General features: G+C 33.3%; 1 protein-coding gene across 6 annotated transcripts; it reads right to left on the reverse strand.

Annotated features, from left to right (window-relative positions):
- Positions 1 to 73: 73 nt before the first annotated feature.
- Positions 74 to 18,047, reverse strand: LOC143237496 (sodium-dependent organic anion transporter-like). 6 transcript variants are annotated; one of them, XR_013020105.1, is made up of 7 exons: positions 17,541 to 18,047; positions 13,671 to 13,876; positions 11,360 to 11,564; positions 9,386 to 9,646; positions 8,027 to 8,171; positions 3,818 to 3,931; positions 74 to 1,135 (listed from the first exon to the last, which is right to left on the reverse strand). XR_013020105.1 is itself a non-coding variant. In XM_076476831.1 (6 exons), exons 1-6 carry the CDS (start codon positions 17,724 to 17,726, stop codon positions 1,128 to 1,130), a joined length of 1,011 nt encoding a protein of 336 aa, XP_076332946.1. In that variant the 5' UTR covers positions 17,727 to 18,046; the 3' UTR covers positions 781 to 1,127. The 6 variants fall into 6 exon arrangements, 2 of the variants coding, with proteins under 2 accessions (XP_076332946.1, XP_076332945.1); XR_013020108.1 differs by lacking the exon at positions 17,541 to 18,047 and adding an exon at positions 14,047 to 14,182 and having other exon boundaries at positions 781 to 1,135; XR_013020106.1 differs by lacking the exon at positions 3,818 to 3,931 and having other exon boundaries at positions 781 to 1,135; positions 7,649 to 8,171; positions 17,541 to 18,046.
- Between the last annotated feature and the right edge of the window lie 4,559 nt (positions 18,048 to 22,606).

Genomic DNA, 22,606 nt, shown 5'->3' on the forward strand with positions numbered 1-22,606 from the left:
AACCTTAAAAAAAATTATTTCATTTCACATCAACCACATGTGAAATTTCTTAAGGTTTGGAAAGTTACAAGAAAAACAACCAAATACAGAGGCCATAATAACACTTCATGTGCTGTTCTATATTTCAAGAAATACAAATATAAGAACTTCTTTGTAAATAGTATAATCTATATATAGGTGACTATATTTTACAAAATACTAGTCCACAAAAACATAGTCAAGACAGGGTCGTTCTGTAAAGATTACAGCTCAGTTTCAGATTATTGAATACAGTAACAACTAGAAGGTCAATATAATAAAAATATATAAATGTATAATGATAAGAGATTTAAGCTATTTAGACTAAACATTTGTGTTATAATCTGTAGTAATCTTAGAATGAAAAAATCAATTTATATTTATTTCCTAATTTTTATGGTGGTCACAAGGTTGGTCATATTGATAAACTCCTTATGGCTAGAGTAAAGAAGATAACAGACAAGATATAGTTTTACAAACATTCTAAGTGTATTTACGAGATTCTAAAAATTACACTAATAATATTTGAGATTTTGGGGAAGTAGAATAGTTTTTAACCATGACATGAAAATCACTTTTCACTCAGACTAGTAATGAAACAGACTTGATATTTTCATAGAAATCTTTAGTCAAAATACTTCATTAAAAAATTCTGAATTTTTATATACCTAAGACTTGGAATCATCACTAAAAGTCTACTAAATTTTGTGAAGATATACATACAGCATTAAAAATTACTGTCAATCACTGACATTTACTTACCATTGTTCCAATTGAAAGGTAGCATAGAGTGAAAGGTCAATTTACAAGTACAATTTGTAATTGAATATCATTAATCATTAACTATGCAATCTAACTTGTGGTGTAAATTATTAATTGTGACTCTGGAATCCATTGTTGTGCAAATTATTTTATTTTTATATAAATCTCTGAAACTCACTACTTAAAATTATTGATTGGTTGTATAGTACATTAATGAGTTTAATAACTATTAAATTAACAAATTTCATTATCCATCCAGCTTTAACCATCAATATTTTGGAGATGGAAAGTTTTTCAGTGAATTTAACAGGTAGACAGTATAGGTGATTCTTTTGGTCAGTTTGTCATCACTTCACTGAAAGAAAAAAATTAAGAAATGGCTTATATGGCTACTGAATTAATAATAGCACAAACAAATAAAATGGAAATGATCTGGAATAATCTTAATAAAAGGCTTAACTCAATTTTGAAATAAGTAGTTATTATGAATACATCAGCTAGCATTGTAAATGGATTACAATTCATATAATCTAGAAGTAATTTTATGAAGTTATGTTTATAAATTTGATATAAAATTGTATACATGTGTGTTTCCTTATGGCAAAACCACACCTAGGCTATCTGCTCTGCCTACTAAGGGGAATCAAAACCTTGATATTAGCATTGTAAAACTGAAAACATACTGCTATCTCACTGGTGGACATCACATTGTAAATTATAATTCAAATTTTAGTATTATACATGAGTTAATTTCTTAATTTAAAAGCACGTGTTAAAAATACACCTAAATATTGATTTTTTTGTGTCACAAAGTATGTTAAATACAGAACTAGATCAAATTGGATGTTTTATGGTCAATATATAAAGTCTATAGTTTCATATGAATAAGAACTCAAATTACCCATACTGACAAGTTAGAATATAATATGAACCTTCTATCTTTTCTATTTGTTAATACATTGCTCATCTACTGAATCAAACATTGTAGCCCTGCTGACTTTTTAACACTTTTAGAAATGCTTCCTCATATATAATTACTTAAGTAACCAATCAAAAGCACAGAATGTCCCTCTAATGGCTTTCTCAGCCACTTTCAGATGTTACATCATCATTTCCTTCTTTACAAACAAGACTTCAAGATAAGTTGTGGAATCCTGTGGTATAGATATAGTGATTTATTATATTTTGGTTGCTTCAAATGTGTATATGAAACTTTAAAAAATTGTTTCATATCTTCCTGCAACTTTTCAAAAGGCTTAGTAACCTATGCAAGGTAGCAGACAAGTACAAAGATTTTCATAACTAGATGATACAATTACCTGCTATACTTATTTACTATATTGTTTCAAGAAACATAAGTTTAAGAACTGAATTGTAAATAGTAACAATGTATTATAACTAAAGTGTGACTGTACTTCACAAAATACCATCACTAGTTCACTGAAACACAGCCAAGATAGGTCACTTTGTAAAGGCCAGTTGATATTCTTGGATATGATAAAAGGAGAACAGATGCACCACATCATTGTAACTCCTGTAATGTTAATCAGCAGTGGCTAAAGATCAATATAATAGAAACAATATATATATATATATATATATATGTATAATGTTATGATATTTAACCTATTTGCATTTTTGAGTTATAATCTGTAGTTATTATAAAACAAGAAAACATAATTTATATTTACTTTCTAATTTTCACAGCAGTTAAGAGGTTGTTCAAACATGCTGAATATCTACAGTGACAGATTCAATAGTGAAAATAACATAGTTTTATTCTTAAAAAATAAGTGATAATTACTTGCAAGTTATGAATATTTCACATGTGAAATTTGAAAATGTTCTGATGCATAAAAGTATTTTTAATCTTAAATGAAAATTACTTTGGATGTTGGTTAGTCAACATTCTGAAAGAAAAAAAAATCATGAGAAATCCTTTGATTACAAAATCTTAATCAGCAAAAGTTTGTAAATGTGTGCATACATAATCAAAAATCATTAATTCATGCATATGTAACTTGGTAGTGGTATGACTGGTGAAAGTCATGTGAAGCAACGTAGATACATGAAAATTAATACAATTTTCACTGATCAATTCCAACATTTTATATAGACTAATAAAAACTACTAATACTATACTACAAATTAGAATAGTTTTGATTCACACCCATATTCTAATTTAAATGACTTTTCATACATTTTGACCACTTCTTGGCTATTATAAACTAGTTATATTCATGTTGTAAAAACACGTAGGTCCAAGAAATCTTGATAAAAATGAAACAGAAACCCTATAATCCGAGCGCTTTCGAAAGTGCTCGGATTATGGGGTTTCTATTTCATTTTTAAACTAGTTCTATTCGTTGCATGTAACTTGTATAAGTGTATATTCTCTTCACAGTTATTTAACAGTAACGTTTAACTTTAAAATTTTGGTCTAGTTAGTTATTGAATAGTAATGCTAACAGTATGGTAGTAGTTGTAGTACCGCGTAGTGTTGCACTGCCGTATTCTTTAGAAAGCGTTTAGGCCTAATGTACCTCAGAACGGTTGGTATGAGTATTAACGCTTTTATTGACAAGGAGAGCTAAGGCATGCGGCTCGTAATCTGAGGGTCGCGGGTTCGCATCCCCGTCGCGCCGAACATGCTCGCCCTTCCAGCCGTGGGGGCGTTACAAGGTGACGGTCAATCCCACTATTCGTTGGCGGTGGGTGGTAATGAGTAGCTGCCTTCCCTGTAGTCTTACACTGCTAAATTAGGGACGGCTAGCACAGATAGCCCTCGAGTAGCTTTGTGCGAAATTAAAAAGACAAACAAAACAAACAGACAAGGAGAGAACGTTTGTTTTCTTAACCTGATGATGACCTAGAAAGGTCGAAACGTTGTTCTCTCCTTATCAATAAAAGTGTTAATACTCATAGCAGCCGTTCTGAGATTCATTTTTATTTCATGTGGGTTTCTTGTCATCAAGAGTTTCGCCCTAATTAGTAATTTATTACCGGTACAAAGACAGTGTTATTTATCTTTAGGCACCTGTATGTTTCTTCTTTTAGTGACATCTTCATTTGGCACTCCTACGTCTTGTATAACTTCTTCAATTTCATCAATATTCTCTCCATTTTGTTTTTCCACTTTTCCAACGCGACCCTGCAAAACCGATGCCACAGCGAAAAGTAACAGCTACTAGCACTCACGCGAATTAGCTTGTAAATATTCAATATAATATGGTAACAAGTACGACATATTACAAATACAAAAAGAATAAATAAATAAAAAAACATAGAGGTAATTTGGAAATATCTTCAAACTGTATGTTTTATGCAAACACAAGTAACATAATTTAAAGTTTTCATATATAGCGTAATTAGGATTACAATTATATGATAAAATTTCAATTCACTGCTCATATGAAGAATGAAAGGTATAAGGCTCGTACGATAAACTGGCTCGAACTTTTTACTTCTTTTAATTTTTTTCTTAATTTAAACAATTAAAATAGTTTTATTGAAGAGCTTTAACTTAAGTGAACAATACTGAAACTAAGTGAACTTATGAAAACGTAAGAATGTATAGGATAAGACCAAGTATATGACCAATTTAGAAAAGCTCCCGTCTATCAACGAAAAACATCATTATTTTTTACATGAAATATACTGTACTGACTGAAAATATCCTCTATAAAGCAAACTGAAAAAAAAAGGAAAACTGGTAAACGCATTTGACTGCTTTGTTTGAATTTCGCGCACAACTTCTCGAAGGCTACCTGCGCTAGTCGTCCCTACGTTAGCAGTGTAATACTAGAGGGAAGGCACCTAGTCATCATCACCCACCGCCAACTCTTGGGCTACTCTTTTACCAACGAATAATGGGACTGACCGTAACATTATAACGCTCCATGGCTGAAAGGATGTGCTCGATGATGGGAATAGAAATTGAATGATATCTATCAATGCATTACAATATAAGAAAAAAAAAAAATCCAGTTGCGACAGAAAGTGTTCGTACCCCTGCGTTCCGAGTGGTTTCTTGCTCATAACATAAAAAGTATCACTATTAGGCTAATATAAGTATAGTATATTAAAAATATTATACTAACACACATCTACATAATGTTTTATGTATATTAAACGATAAATAAACTGTTTATAAACAAATAACCAAAAATAGGAGGAACAGAAAGTGTTCGTACAGTTCAGAACGTGTGAAAAACACTGATATTCCCGAAAAAAATCGTTTAATTTGGCGAATAAATTACATTATACCATTCCAGAACTAGACACTGGGTTCATAATTATTGGAATTTAACCAGCAAAAAATGTACTTTCGGCAATTTAGCGCTGTCTTCTTCATTATCTGTTTTGGTCATCATTCAGCCATGGAGCGTTATAATGTGACGGTCAGTCCCACTATTCGTTGGTAAAAGAGGAGCCCAAGAGTTGGTGAGGGATAGTGATAAATAGTTGCCTTCTCTCTAGTCTTATACTGCTAAATTAGGAATGGCTAGCGCATGTAGCCCTCATGTAGCTTTGCGCGAAATTCAAAACAAACTTGTTATTTCTGCAAGAGCTAATCTTTGTTAAATGTTGTTTTCTAACTACACAGATTCGCCCATTGATGGTGCTATTTAATTTGATTTGAGGCCTAACAAGAATTATTTATTAATTATTGTCTTATTGCCCAAGTATGTTGCCTGTGTTATATCCTCACTGACTCTTGTGATTAAAATTAAATTTAATACTTTTTCTTAAATAACCAAAAGCTACAAATTCATTTATTATATTTGCAGTAGAACATGAAACAAGATGAATTTTTTTATTTCTTCAAGATCTGGCTACCTGTGTGGCAGCGATAAGTCTATGGACGTACCTGGTTACATTCCCTGCGGTATACATAGCAATAATCTTGATGTAGCTTTGTTCTAAAACAAACAAACTTAATGATTTTTTACTTGGGCTATTATTACAGTATACCAAAACTGTCCTAACGGATTTGAAATTTGTGGTCATCTGCCCAGATGCTATAAGTACCTAAACTGCTAACTTGATTCACGTTCTTGAAGAATCAAGTAAGTTGTTTATGTTTTTCAGACATTTTACTGAAATGCAAACTAACAATATCCTTTTATGATAACAGGAAAAACTGGTTCAGTTGAACAACATGAGAAGACAATTACATGAAAACGTGTTTGTAGAACAACCTGATGGTTATTTTAATTATTCAAAGTATGTTCTGAACGATATCGAAAAGAAAACTTGAATTTATTATTTGTTTGTAATTTAGTATTCTGAAAGTTAAGAACTGGAGATTATTTTGTACAATTTGAACATATTTTGCAATTATTGTTACATCAATCTATTTCGTCTAATACTGGTCAATTGCTTAAAACTAGTAGAACTCGTATTAGTGATATATAGTTAAATTATTTTGATAATTATAATTTTAATATAAATTATTTCTAAATGAGTGTTCAGAAGAATTAATGTGTTTGACAAATTTAAGTAAAAAATGATATTGTTGTTATTTCTAAATATAATTAAGAAAATAGTACTATAATCTTGGAACGAACATTTAAGGACTGAAGCAATTGTAAATGGTCCAGTTAAGGTCATGAAGCTACACCGTAACCTTATTCATAGAAAAGATGCTAAATTAAAATTGATAACATTTCAAACGAAAAACAATTTTTATATATTTAACCATCAGGCAGTTTTTCAGTTTTGAGATCCATAAAGAAGTATGTTCATTGTGAAGTGTGATTTCTAAGATTATAACTTACAAATGTTTGGTAAGATACTTCTGGACTTTTACTACCATTGAATATATGTTGAAAGATTTGAATTATCCAGTGTAATACAATAATTAAAGTTTGAGAGCATTGTTGGTTGTATCAGATTTAATGTTTAGTCACTGTACAAACATGTCGTTAGAAGAAACTGTACAGTTGAATGCTGATCTGATTTGTAACCACTCTGATAAACTGAGGGTTCCTAAGTCACTGTTTTTTTAAATTAACGAACTTTACAACAAAAGAACCTCATTTTTTCTTTAACATTAATTTTTATCATGATATTTACGATGCTGCTATAGATTCTAGGTTAACATCTTTGGCTAATCTTTTTATTGTTACAATGCAAAACAATAATTGGGTGTTGTTCGCAGTCCTTTAAATGGCTTTACATAATATACGTTTATCGTATTGTATCCTAATTTAAGAAGCTTTTTACCCAATATTCATAAGAGAAACTTGGTTAAGGCTTTATTTCAACGTACATAAAGCATATCTAACACTTAGGAAGCTTTGCATAAGGAATTCAATAATTCAGATAATTATTATACAAAAAAATCTTTCCGATACATGCTTTTGTCAGAATAGTTCGTAATTATCTGAATACGTTTAGTAACTCATCCATGTATAAAGTACCTAGACATCGTGCTGTTATTACCTTGTCTTATAAGGGTAAAACAATCTATAACATGAAAAACTAACTTATAATTCAAAAATGTAAATATAATTGTTTAAAAACTAAAAGAAATATTAGTGACGTTTATAAATATACTCAAGGAGCTGTCTCCTGTTTGCCCACACTATTAAAAACTTATGTTTATCGGTAAAGTTTCCAAAAACACCACGCAAGATTATAAAATGGAGTAACATGCGTTTTCTTCGCGAAAATTGAACTGCTTTTTCATTTGCTGGTGTTATAAACATATATCACAAATTTAAATGTATCGATTACAAAGATAACCTAGACAAGGAAGATCGACCATATGAGGGTTGGAACAGCAATCACACTTTATACAGGGTTGTTTATCTGCATATCTACTAATTATCTTCAAATGTATGAAAATAGGATGAGTTCTTACGTAAAATATGGTCAGTATCCATTTCTGTTCAATTGATATGGTTCAAATAATGCGTTTATTGAAAGCTGCTACTGGTGGAATATTTATACATTATTGTTAAAGCATGCAATTACTACTTGCAACAGATTTTACTTTTTCTGCATTCCTTTTCTTTCTTAATACTGTCAGATTCTCTTGAGATTCGATGCCCAGCGTATAACCACAATGAACACGTAAGCCGAAACTTGGATGGCAAAGAAATATTTTACTTAATTAACTGAACTCAAAATGTTAAGATACAGTCTAGATTATTGCAAGTACCACCAAAAGAATTTTTTTTAAAAAAAGGTTTTCTTTACACATGTCATTCATCTTGAGACTGCTCAAGTTTAACCTGACCTAAGTATTCCAAATTTTTGTCTTCTTCAACCATCTGGACTTTGAACCATTTTTTGTAAATCCTGTACGTTAAACTTGCTAAGCAGCAGGCAAAGAATTGGACGAGTCCAAACAGAAGGGGACAGAGCAGAACTTGATCCTGAACCTACCCAAGAAATACATATTTATATGTATGAGCCTGTTATGTAGCCACAAAACAGCAAATTATTTGTTAAATAATTACTTAATTTTAATATCAAATTATTTCAAACCGCATAACTCATATTTCAGGATTTTTTGGTTTTGATAAAACTTTAAAATCTTTATTTTGGTATCAAGCCCTTATTTTGTTGCGAGACAAAGGCCTCAAAGTTATAGTCAACACTTGTGTGTATCTTACATTTGAAACAGAGCGATACAAAATAATCATTCATTATATGACAAACTTAACAATTTTTGGTGAAAACAATTCTTTAACTCTCTTCACTTGTTATTTTAAGTGTAATTTAAGCGCAACTAAAATATAAATGTTTAACGATGATTTGCAAATTTAATGTATTTAACATACAAATAATTAAACGGAACATTTGTACAGGCATAACATTAAACACCAACACAAAACGTTGAACTGCTATACAATAAAATTAGCTTTATTAAAAACATGCATACTTTAAAAAAAAGAGATAAACACTTGTTTCGGTAGAAACCCGTCAAAAAAAGTTAATTTTACTGTGCAACTTGTTTGTTTGTTTTGGAATTTCGCACAAAGCTACTCGAGGGCTATCTGTGCCAGCCGTCCCTAATTTAGCAGTGTAAGACTAGAGGGAAGGCAGCTAGTCATCACCACCCACCGCCAACTCTTGGGCTACTCTCTTACCAACGAATAGTGGGATTGACCGTCACATTATACACCCCCACGGCTGGGAGGGCGAGCATGTTTAGCGCGACGCGGGCGCGAACCCGCGACCCTCGGATTACGAGTCGCACGCCTTACGCGCCTGTGCAACAATTCAACGTTCTACATTCGTTTTTAAAATGTTCTGCATTTTCTATCCCCTCTCCACTGATATAATGGTATTCTACGAACTTACAACGCTAAAAATCGGGTTACGATACTCGTGGTGGCCACAGCACAGATAGCGTTCATTATATAGCTTTGTACCTGATAAAATACAAACAAATCTACCTCTGAGATAAAGTGAAAAACAAGCAATTGCATATGAACCGAGAAAAAAATGTTAAAATGAAAACAGACACTTTTGGCCTCTTGTCATAATTTAAGTTTAATTTGAGTGGCCATAATTATGATGAAAAATTTAGATACAATACACTCATAGTTGACTTTCGTGCGTGATTTAAATAGGACAAACTTATTCTTACTTCAAATGGAAAAGATAACGCAGAAACAGTTAATGCTGCACCCGTATTCTGTATTCCAACCTCAATAGCGATGGTTCTCTTCACTGGCGCCGACTGTCGGAATACTGCTGCTCCACAATATCCTAATAAAAAACCTTGCATTGGCAAGATTAAAGAGGCAACGCACTGTTGCCAAAGAACGTTTCCAAGCATCTTCGGAAAGATAAAGTATTGCATCCCCACAAGAATCACAATGAAGGCAAATCCACAAAAACTTCCGACCTTTAAAGAAAATTAAAATATCACCAGTTTACATTCCTGTCTCGGGTGCATATATTTTCACAGTAATTATATTAGGAGTTTGTCTGTCACTTTCACTAATTTAAGGAGTCACATGCACTAGTGTTTCCTTTTTTTTTTTTTTTTTTTTACTTTTAACTAATGCTTAACTCTCGAACTAATAACCATAGAAAAAGAGAGATAAACTTGTTCTGTGTATATTTCTCATTCCTCGATCTTATGATAATAATTATAATAACAAATATATTTTTTCTTATTCCAGAATTTAATTACCATTCCAAAAGAAATTGTAAACAAATGACAGATAATGATAGTGTTCAAATGATATAGGAACTTACGTGGTAAATTAACAGTTAATATAACGTTTTGATCGATAGAAGATCTGGATCTTCATCGGATGTCGGCGCGGCATGTCCAGGTGATTTAGGCACTAGACTCGCAATCCAAGGGTCGTGAGTTCGAATCAAACCAAACACGCTCGTCCCTTTTAGCCGTAGGGGCATTATAATGTACGTTCAATCTCACTATTTGTTGGTAAAAGAGTAGCCCAAGATTTGGTGGTGATCGGTGATGACTATCTGTCTTCAATCTAGTCTTACACTGTTAAATTACGGACGGTTAGCGCAGATAGTCGTCGAGTAGCTTCGCACGATATTCAAACCAATCATCGGATGTTATTTTGATTTTACAAAGCTTCTACAATTAAAATATAAAACCAAACTGCAATATCATGGAATCTTTTCAACAGAAGGGTGGAAGTATTATTTTCTATAATTAAAATTTCTGAAAGAAATGGAGATTTCATGTAATACAAACAAATATGGCACTTCATTCAGTTCAACAGTGTAACAATTCTTCTGTTGTAGTTTTTCAATGTGGTGAATATACTTTATTAGCATAAGTTTGACCAAAGTCTGTGTTGTAAAAATCATAATTCTGATTTAACTATGCTGTTTGTTTGTTTGTTTTGAATTTCGCGCAAAGCTACTCGAGGGCTATTTGCGCTAGCAAATTTAGCAGTGTAAGACTAAAGGAAAGGTAGCTAGTCATCACCACCCCCACCGCAAACTCTTGGGCTACTCTTTTACCAACGAATCGTGGGACTGACTGTTACATTATAATGCCCGCACGGCTGAAAGGGCGAGCATGTTTGGTGCGACCAGGATTCGAACCTGCGACCCTCGGATTACGAGTCGAACGCCTTAACACGCTTGGCCATGCCGGGCACTAATTATGCTGTACGAGCTGCATGATGCTTTTTACATAACAGTTTGTTCGGACAGTTAACAATCCACAGCGGCATCTCTTGGTTATGTTCTTCATTGTTGCTGATTGTGTTAGAAAATTGCATTAAGTAAGCCAGTAGCACGCATAGACTGTGCAATAGCTCTTTAGGCTACTCCCTAAAACCAGATCATTAGGTTGTTGCTTTAGCTGTATATCCTACAAGAGGTAAGAACTTATCGAAATAAATGAATAAGTTAATTTTAAGGAATTAATAAAAGAGATGAACAAACGAAACAGAAAAAAAAACTTCCTTTTTTCGTTTTCAAAAATCAGTACAAAATAAGAAACAAAACGTATTTCTGAAAAATGTGAAATTTGCACATAAATAAACAAACTGATTCATTTATTTCATTGTATATTGTTTGTATTTAGTAACAATTATAATCAAAATTCTCGCAGATATAATACCTTAGTTACAATTCTTGCCACACGAGGAAGTTTCCAATGTATAAGTATTCCCACACACACCGGAATTGTGATAACCACCAGTGTCAGCGCCATATTTTTGTAAGGAATAATAATCCCTTTGGTGTCCAGCGAGTGACCATAGATCCAAAGAGTGAAAGGCATCATTCCAATGGCTACCACAGTTGAAACTGTAGTCATAGTAACACTATACGAACAAGAGTAAATTTGAATATAAATTTTAAATCTAACTTTATGAAGTTTGTGCATCATGACTAGGCTAAACATTATTATACGTTTTGTACACAAATATGCAAAATAAAACATTGCATTATAAGTAGTTGAAAATTCCTTGAGAGTTTCAAATTAAAAAATATTGAAATACAAATTCCAGATTATGTAGCAATCAAAATGCGATGTAGTTGTACATATAATTATAAGTAAGTTGATTCTTCCTTTTCTTTATTTGATACTTTATTTTCCAGGTTAGTTATTAATTTTAGTTTATAGAAAATTGTTTGAGCTTTCGTAATTTATTACTTTTTTGTTAAATTGTGCACTTTATGATGAGCTTGATTTTCGTTTATACACGTTCTCAACACAGCGACAGCAGACAATTTTCAACATTACTAATACCTTGACAAAAGTTCTTAAGCATTTTATCAGTACAAATAACAATACTAATAAATCAGAACGCTCAGTGGCACAGTGGCATGTCTGCGGAATTACAACGCTAAAAACTGGGTGTCGATACCTTTTTGTGGGAAGAGCATAGATATTTTATTGTGTAGCTTTGTGCTTAACTTCCAACTATATAAACAATAATAAATTAGATTTTCCCCCGTGAATTTGTTTCATTAAATAATTGTAGGTCATTTTCTTCAATAATATATATATTTATAGTGTAGTCTGAATTTAAAACATATTTGATTTTTGTTATACATGAATGAAATAAAATAGCGAAAAAAGTATTACGTGAGAAAATTAACCACATATTTTTAGCTCAATAGTATGTTAGAGGCTTATCACATTGTCTGGTTTCAATATTAGCGAGGGAGAAACTACAGATGACCCATTGTTTATCTTCGTGCTTATCAAGAAATGACCATAATTATTTTGTCCATAATTTGTAAAATTATTTATAACATAAGTAAAGGCAGTAAAATCTTTTATGACAAAGGAGAATGCGGGTAGTAAAAATTACAATCGATTGTTAAAATTACATTTTACGTTAAATTAGATCAAACAACTAAACATGAACATAGTAAAAAAGGACGATGATTTACAGCAGTTACAGGTAAAAAATCCTAAAACAATGAGTTAGTTGTCTTTATAAAACAGCATATGAATAATTATAGAAATATGTTGCTTGTCGTAAAATCTATATCTCAAGTTCCGTGTACGCTGAATCAAGTACGTTAAATAAAAACAACAATTTAGGATGCAATGCTAATACAAACTTAGCTCCTTTCTCTCCGTACAAAGAAGTACTAAAGGCTTCCTGAGATTCATGTGAAGAAACCTCAAGGGTTTAAACCTGGTTCTCTGTTTTCAATATTAATACTTTATATCACAAAGGTTCAGACCCGGCATGACCAAACATGCTCGCCCTTTCAACCGTGGGGGCGTTTAACGTCACGTTCAATCTCACTATTCGTTGGTAAAAGGATAGCCAAAGAGATGGCAGTAAGTAGTGATGACTAGCTGCCTTTCCTCTGGTCTTACATTGCAAAATATGGGACAGCTAGCGCAGATAGCTCTCATGTAGCTTTGAGCGAAATTCAAAAACAAACAAAACACAAAGGTTCAATTAAACGTGTCTTCCCAGTTTTGGTGTAAAGTAAACCATAATTATTTTTTCCTGTCCCCCATATAAATAAATCACATTGGTATAAGCATAGCCCTTTGGAAGTATTGCTTGTTTATTTGTTCTTGTTTTCCTATAAGGAAAAAATGTACAAAGACTATCTACTGTGTGTCCACGATATGAAATTGAACTCAAATGTTAGGCTTATAAGCCCTTATACTTGCTGCTGTCCGTGATATCTGAACATGATTTTATTATTTAGTTACTAACACAAATAACAGAATTCTATAAACATGACTCCTCCTTTCCTTTTTTTCTCTCAACATTTGATGACTCCCAAATTCATATTTTGGCAGACATTAATTTTATTCAGATTATAATCATGTGTTTAATTCTCACTTTTAGAAAATTACAAAACGTATAGAATAAATTAGACTTTTTAGCAAACAAAGGGTAAGAACAATTTGTAGAATGAACGTAGTGTCATTGCACCTTTGGTAAACTCACCTCAGTGCTACATCACCATCACAGAAATAGGTGAAAACGTTGGATACAGTTCCTCCAGGGCAGGAAGAGGCTATTAGCATGCCAATCGAAAACAACGCATGAAAATGGAAGATGTTCATTAAGGTAAAGGCAGTCAGGGGTAGAAGAAGAAATTGACAGCTAAGACTTATGGCTACACCTACTGGTCGACGAAGTTTACTCCAGATCTGTATTTGAATCGAAAGAGGAGAAAATCGTTATCCAAAGGAACTTACAAACTTACCTTATTATGAGATTGCAATACTAAATTAAAAATAAAATTTTAATTTGTTACTCAAATGCTGATTTAAACAACCACAAAAAACAATAGGTACTAAATCGCATCAAACATGCTCGCCCTTTCAGCTGTGCTAGCGATATTATGTGACTGTTAATCCCAGTATTCGTTGGTAAAAGAGTTGCCCAAGAGTTAGCGGTGGGTGATGACTAGCTGCTTTCGCTCTAGTCTTACAATGCTAAATTAGGGACAGATAGCACTCGTGTAGCTTTTGGCGAAATTCAAATACAAACAAAAAAATACATGGAATTTGCCCTGAGATGGGGCCAAGGAAAGTGCGAGTTTATGGGGCCCTCGTGTAGCATTTCTCAAATATATTCATCAGGAGACGTGCACCAACGTACTGGAGGGAGCAATAGGTTAATGAATTTGACCCTCCGGGGCTTTTAGACCTAAATACTGAGAAAAGAAGAGTGAGAAACAAACACATCTTGTGCATGAAGATCGACAGCAGTGTTTTCCAATGGTGGAATGGATAATAACTCGGAATTGTGATCTTTCCTATAAATGAATGAAAATAACTAATCACAAGGGTAACCCTAGTCGTTATGGGTAAATTCGACATTTCTCATTCCGAATCCGAAGTGAATTGTTTAGAAGTGATACCATCTCTATGGGAAAAAGCCAGTTTAATCAGGATATAAAGATATAAAGCCAGCATACAGAAGAACAGCACACACAGGGTGTTTTAATCGTATGTTACACATTAAATTAGTTCTGTTAAGTTCCCTGATGAAACTCAGTTAGTTTCAACTAAATTAGGTACTACTTTTTAATATTTCTTGTCGATTTTTTGGTTATAAAATGGACCTAACTAATACTCTTTAAGCAAATCAGTTTAACTCGAAAATATTACAAACCAAGTATATTATGTTGAAGCATAGCACAAAAACAGCATCACTTTAAGTCTCCACAGAGAATCCGTAGTTATTAAAACGTTCTGTGAGGGCAGTCTGATTTGTCCAATATACTCTTGCATTGTATAAGACATAACGTATTTTGATTTTCACAAGAGATCGGTCTTGTTTTATGCTGAAGTGAATTTTTTATTGTTAGTTAGAGCAAGTACTGGGGTTTCTTATAAACTCACAAGTGTGACATTGAGTTTAAAACGTCTATATTGCGGCACTGTATAATTGACTATAGCGAATAAAAAATATCTCTAAGGGTATAGTTTTATTAAAATTTGAATAGGAAATTTCAAGGAAAATTTGCTTTAAGTGTGCACCGAGTCGTAAAGGATTAAAGTGTTTTTAAGTATCCATGAAACATATTTGGGTTTTGAATAACATGAGATGGCCAGAATAGTTCTGTTAGATTGTTTGGAGTTAGGCTGGTTGAGAGTAGCAACACGTGATTTTTTTCTATTTGATCTTCTATTTCATACAGTTTATACCTTCTGTTTTTTCGTGGATATTTTTAGCATCTAAGTGTGAGTTTTTTAATAATTACTGTTAGTGCAGACCTTTTTCAAGCATTCAGCTTGACCGGGGTAATCACAAAAAGTTTGCTCTGATTACCTCAAATTATCTAAAACCTAAAAATGTTTTCCGAACACTTGAAAAAAAACAACAACATCTTCTATAAGTTAGTGAAGTTTAAAGCAAATCTTTCCGTGTTAAGGCGTGCGACTCATAATCTGAGGGTCGCGGGTTCCCATCCCCGTCGCGCGAAACATGCTTGCCCTTTGAGCCGTGGGGGCGTTATAAAATTCGGTCAATCCCATTATTCGTTTGCAAAAGAGTAGCCCAAGAGTGGGCGGTGGGTGGTGAAGACTAGCTGCTTTCCCTCTAGTCTTACACTACTAAATTAGGGACGGCTAGCACAGATAACCCTCGAGTAGCTTTGTGCTACTCGAAACATAAGTTTAAGAACTGAGTTGTACTGAATATCTACAGTGACAGATTCAATAGTGAAAATAACATAGTTTTATTCTTAAAAAATAAGTGATAATTACTTGCAAGTTATGAATATTTCACATGTGAAATTTGAAAATGTTCTAATACATAAAAGTATTTTTAATCTTAAATGAAAATTACTTTGCATGTTGCTTAGTCAACATTCTGAAAGAAAAAAAAAATCATGAGAAATCCTTTGATTACAAAATCTTAATCAGCAAAAGTTTGTAAATGTGTGCATACATAATCAAAAATCATTAATTCATGCATATGTAACTTGGTAGTGGTATGACTGGTGAAAGTCATGTGAAGCAACGTAGATACATGAAAATTAATACAAGTTTCACTGATCAATTCCAACATTTTATATAGACTAATAAAAACTACTAATACTATACTACAAATTAGAATAGTTTTGATTGACACCCATATTCTAATTTAAAGGACTTTTCATACATTTTGACCACTTCTTGACTATTATAAACTAGTTATATTCATGTTGTAAAAACACGTAGGTCCAAGAAATCTTGATAAAAATGAAACAGAAACCCTATAATCCGAGCGCTTTCGAAAGTGCTCGGATTATAGGGTTTCTATTTCATTTTTATAAACTAGTTCTATTCGTTGCATGTAACTTGTATAAGTGTAGATTCTCTTCACAGTTATTTAACAGTAACGTTTAACTTTAAAATTTTGGTCTAGTTAGTTATTGAATAGTAATGCTAACAGTATGGTAGTAGTTGTAGTACCGCGTAGTGTTGCACTGCCGTATTCTTCAGAAAGCGTTTAGGCCTAATGTACCTCAGAACGGTTGGTAATGAGTATTAACCCTTTTATTGACAAGGAGAGCTAAGGCGTGCGGCTCATAATCTGAGGGTCGCGGGTTCGCATCCCCGTCGCGCCGAACATGCTCCCCCTTCCAGCCGTGGGGGCGTTACAAGGTGACGGTCAATCCCACTATTCGTTGGCGGTGGGTGGTAATGAGTAGCTGCCTTCCCTGTAGTCTTACACTACTAAATTAGGGACGGCTAGCACAGATAACCCTCGAGTAGCTTTGTGCGAAATTCAAAAACAAATAAGCAAGCAAATCTTTCCTAAAATTCCAGTATTTTGTTGCTTCTTTGTTGCTGTTAAGTTTCCTAATATTATAATGGTTATATTTGTTTTAGATATAAGCTATATATTTACACCTATTTTGCTATGTATTTAATGAATTATATCAAATTTTGATATTGTGGTGTGACGTGGTGTCTAATATGGTTAGTCTATTCAATCCTAATCAAGTTAAAATTTCCTGATAGTGAATCAGGTGTATTTCTCCAAAGGAGATATTTATGTACGCATATTTACAATATTCTGAAATTTGTTTTCGTATTAAATACATATACAGTTTGATTTTAATTAGCTATGCTCAAATATTTTCAATAAAATGAGAAAGAATCCTTAGAAATTATTAACTTATAAAATTGGCAAAAAATTCCCATTAAGAGTGGTAAGAAACCGCTGAAATTAACATAAATTACATAAATTAACAATCTGACAAATAAAAACGACTATAGTATAACTCAAGTAAATTAAGTGTAAGAAAGCAAAACTTATATACGCAAATATCTACCTATTTATGCATACATATACATATCAGTAAGCCGAACATACCTGAGATAACGTGATATCACATCCCATAGCAAGCATGATGATTACAAGAATGAAAACAATAATACCATCGTGAATTTTCTTAATTAACAAAGTTTCCTTATCTGTATGGTTCTCCAATTGAGAATATGTTTTTGTAACGTTTTCAACTATGTTTATATTGTAAGAAATACTATTGTTTAAATCCATTCTACCAGTTCCGTAAGAATTATGCTTCACTTCTGAACTACAGATTGCTGTGTAATGGCTATTCTGTGCTCAAAGACCTATACTACAAAAAGAAGTACTAGGTGTACAGAAAATATCACGTGACTGAAACACTAACGTTTGTATAATTTACAAAATCATTAAATTTTATACGGAATAACTTGTTATTTTTCTTAATAATTACTTTGGAAGAAGAGGGCTTTTGTTTGTTTCTATTTAAGTACAAGGCTACACAAGATAGGCTACTGTATTGTTCCAACAGTGGACATTGAAAAATGATTTTAAGCATTATAAGTTCTCAAAACTGATCGATCAAAGGGCACAGAAGAAAATAACTAGATCATGACGGGGCGATGAAAACATTTTATCATCACAAAATAGTACGTCATTAAAGTCTTTAGCTTTTATCAAGATTTGTGCTATGAGTTTAACGTATTTTCTTAGTCATAGGACGAGAAGCTGGATAGTTAACGGACACTGATTTGCTAGATTCAGCCTCTCATAAAATGAAGTTCATATTACACATACCAGATGTTGAAATGGATTTAATCCATACTCATTACAAAGTTCAACATTAAATATGTTTACCATAATAGATTTTGCAACAAATAAGGTTATAATTATTGAGGTGAATGCAAATATACTTTATGCTGTTAAACTGAAAAAATGTATATTGTGTTGAACACTTACATTGTAATTTATATAATGAGACAGATTTCAATCAACATTTTAAATGATTTATTCGAACAGAAAACAATTTTATCAGACACCTATAGAAAGATGTGAAATATAGCATTTTTACCTATCACACTAGAATATTATCAAAACATACAATGATAAAATATAAGATCAAATTATTATAATTAGCGTCAGTAATTGGTTCGTGCTTCTCGCGCTCTAATTACTTCTGCAAGTTGACGTTGAATGCTGTTAAAGAGGTTAATAATGTTATCCACCGTGATTTCATCCAAACTTGTGACTAGAAGGCGCTGCAACTCAGCTGCAATAGCTTGTTTAGGGACGTGGTTACCAGTTTTCCGGCTCAGCTCTTCCCAACAGTTCTCAATGGGATTACAATCTTGTAATTTTCTACTGCTCGAAATAATCATGTAAAATACAAGCATTGTGGGCAACGCCGTTGTCCTACTATAACACAAAGTTATTGTTTAGTCTTTCCCTAGAATATGGTAGAAATGTCATCTCCATGTGATGTTTATAGGATGCGACATTGACGTTTCCCTGGAAGATATGAAGAGCAGTTTTCCACCACAGTGAATAGTTTGCCAGTCATTTACTGCACCGTCTCCTGCGCGTTCCATGTGGGAAAGACTGTCTTCCCTCATTTGTTCTCCAGGCAAACGACGAAATCTAATCTTACCATCAGCTTTAACAAGCTATTCCTCATTTTTCTGGATACTCTAGAATGAACGTGTTTATGTTCTTTCTGTTGTAAGGTGTTACAAAACTTCTTTCGACTGCAACATGTAAACCTGATTAAAATATGTTCCTGTCAGACAGTATATTTTTGGCATCTATCAGTAGACTTTTCGGGAACATCTTTTTTGTTTCAGAGCGACGATATTTCCAGGATTCTGGATACAGTAAAATAATGATGCCCTACTATTTTGGACATGTTTACTTGCTTCATATACCATTTCTTGACGGTCGAACAATTTGATACCCTGTAACTTCTGGCAAGTGGCAAGGCATGACTGCACCAAGTACAGATAAGTTGCCCGAAAAAAAAACACACCCTTCATAAAAACAAAACAGGTGTGCATCTGTGTTTTAGCGAACAAATGCTTAAACCAACTTATACAGACCAGAATAACAAATTGTACGTCATTGTCCGATAATACACTACCTTGTCTGTTACTCCTTAGGCATTTTTTCAACGACTACTCTATGCATGTAGACAACAACATCAATAAAGAACAGTATGCAACCATTTTGGCCAAAACTGTACATGAATGCTCACCTAATGTCTGTTGTAATCGGTATTAACTTGTGATTAAGGAAAGTTACTTACATGGATCAGAAACTAAGAATATACCTGGAAATTAAATTCTATATCACTGCTCTAGACCTGAAAGAAGTTATCTGAGAATCAAATCCCATATAAGTTGGTTGGCATACACATGAATAGTCCATGAAAACCACAAATTGTACTCACTGAAAAGTTGTATAAAATAGATGCATTATAATATTGTCTCTATGTTTATGAACAAAATGCGATGGAGTAATTGTCGAAAAAAAGTCCTAAAATAATGTTGTTGTTTTTTTTGCATTTTGACACCTGTATAACAACTAAAAATAATTAAGTTCATTATTTTTATTTAACAATGTGTGGACTTGTGGAAAAGTATCTTTATACCAAATTCTACGTAAAATGGTCAAATATAGCCGATTAATTGGTCAAAATTTCCAAAATTATACTTTTTCTTTGAGCTCTAATCCGTCTAAAAAGATTAAAAATGGGCAAATCGAACTTTTTTATGTCAATGTGTTGAATATGTACCAAAAATATATACTTGCGTCAATTTTAATCTTTTCTGTTGTAAATATGACCGCAAGGTAGCTCAACGTATATATTCTTGGTTTGTTTGATTTTTTTATCCCCCATAAAATCCTTAAAAAGAACCAAGTATAAAAAACCAGGTAATCTGGATGTATTAGACAAAGGTACAGTTTGAAGTCAATACGCCGAGAAGTGTAGGAACAGCGGCCATTTAAAGAGTGTTTGAAAGAAGAAGAAATGATAGAAATAACAGTATGTCAGCAAGGAGAGGAAGTCGCACCCTATTATAGGTATCTTAAAGATCAAGGGCAACTCTTAAAAGGCTAATAATTTGCATTAATTGCTGGTTCTGTTGACTTCGATAGATCTTAGAATATTTTTCAACGCATACCTGGACTACAGAGGAATTCATATAAAGACATTTAATAACAAACTTATAAGCATTAAATGGAATGACAAGTGTCTACCTAAAATACTTTAACAAAAATATTAAACTTGAACATGTAGTGAAAGGTTGGTTGGTGTTTTATGGTGTAAAGCAACGAGGCTATCTGCGCCAAACAATTGATAAAAATAAAGTATAATTGTTAAAATTTGTAAAAAGGAATCATGTTAAAACAAAATAAAGTCTATTTTTTGTTTAAAAACTTAAATAGCATTAAAAAGACCAATGGTCCTCAAAAAAAATGTGTAAGATGTCCAGCGAAAAGGGTAAACCTGTGGAAAAACATGTTTAAAATGGCGCCGTCTTTCAAAGTCGTAATGACGGCACGACAGAAAAATGTGGGCGATTGTGACATTGGTGCATCAGTCCCAGATAAAAGAGAATGATGAGTTAAAAACTGTGACAAATGCATAGTTTAGTTAGGATAACATCTTTCTTCCAATCCTCATGGAAACAAGACGTCCAAAATCCAATAGAGGGTTTTATTTGGAAAAACTTGTTTTCACGTTGCTCACTCCAAGTTGACTACCAACTGGCACGGAGCCGAATCTTGACTACAGGACCATAACAGGGCGAGAACAAGGTGAAAACGAACTTGAAGCGATTCCAGGGGCAGTAGAAAACTAAGCGACTCAGTATAAATAGTGCAATTTGAGAACTACTTAGCTTCTATGTGATTCAGGCCAAGATAAATGGCGTACAATTTAGCAGTGAACACAGAATCTGTTGAGGAAATTCTGTGCACAACCACTGAACCACAACAAACCATGGCAGAGCCCACAGAGTAACCTCATTTCGAACCATCTGTATAAATAGGAATGGAGGAATGATTCAAAAGATGTTCAGCAAATAACAAATGGTACTTCCGATCGGGACAATCTGCTTTTCTCAGATGAATTAAAGAAAGGTCACATTTGGGGGTTGTAATAAGCCATGGTGGGATGGGCTGACCAGTGAATACAGCAAGATTATTCAAGGGTAGACCCAATTCAACTCACTGCACCTGGATACGAAGACCAAAAGAAACAATGACAAATCATCTGTTTTGAAACAGGATAGCCCACCAAGGAAGAAAAACACAACCCAGGTGGGATGCTGTGATAAGGATTGGTGTTTTAAAGCATACAGTAAAGACAGTTGTAAATAGCAGAGGTGTAGAGCAGGTTAATGAAATGTTGTGCACAAACTCTAAACTGGAGAAGTGCGGAGAGCTCCTGATGATGAATGGGGTCCAGCATCTTCAAGGCCGAAGTCGTGGCAGAGCCATAGACCAGAGACCCATAATTTGAACAGTTTTGTTCAAATTTGGGCACCATATATCTTTAGCATAGAACATTGATCTGCTCCTCAAGAGGTGGAAGAGAGGAAACGGAGGATGTTCAATGCTCTTGTACAATTGAAACGTAACTGTATGATGTATGGTATAAAGGTCAACTTATGTTCAAAGATAAGCCCCAAGAACTTTGCCTCAGGAACCACGGGAAGCACAATTTCAACAACGCGGAGTTCACGATCGTGGTGAATACCCTGTATACGGCAAAAGTGCATGCAAATGGTTTTAGAGAGAGAAAAGTTAAAACAATTTGCTGTGGAACACTTCAGTAAACGATTGAGATCAGTCTGTAGCTGCCACTCAATAAATCTCATGTTCAACGACTGACACGAGATGTGAAAGTCGTCGATATAGAGCCCATTTGCAATGGTAGTGGGGAGTTGTCCAGTGATGGCATTAATCTTTCTACTTCAAAGTGTGACATGCAAGATACAGCCCTGAAGGACTCCAAGTTCCTGAAGGAAAGAACGGAAAAGTGTCGAACCCACATGAACTTGGAATCTCTGCTCATTAAACATTTTTCATAAAAATGGACAAATGGCTACACAACCCATAAGAAATGAGGT

This window comes from Tachypleus tridentatus, chromosome 13 (assembly GCF_004210375.1).
Source record: "Tachypleus tridentatus isolate NWPU-2018 chromosome 13, ASM421037v1, whole genome shotgun sequence".
NCBI lineage: Eukaryota > Metazoa > Arthropoda > Merostomata > Xiphosura > Limulidae > Tachypleus > Tachypleus tridentatus.

Bases quoted from the DNA above. Each gene is read 5' to 3' on its own strand.
- LOC143237496 (XM_076476830.1), bottom strand. From the start codon at position 17,726: ATGGATTTAAACAATAGTATTTCTTACAATATAAACATAGTTGAAAAC. The intron at 13,877-17,540 runs GTATGTTCGGCT...ATTCAAATACAG, and splicing joins GTGATATCACGTTATCTCAG to ATCTGGAGTAAACTTCGTCG. The intron at 11,565-13,670 runs GTGAGTTTACCA...TTGTTCGTATAG, and splicing joins GATGGTGATGTAGCACTGAG to TGTTACTATGACTACAGTTT.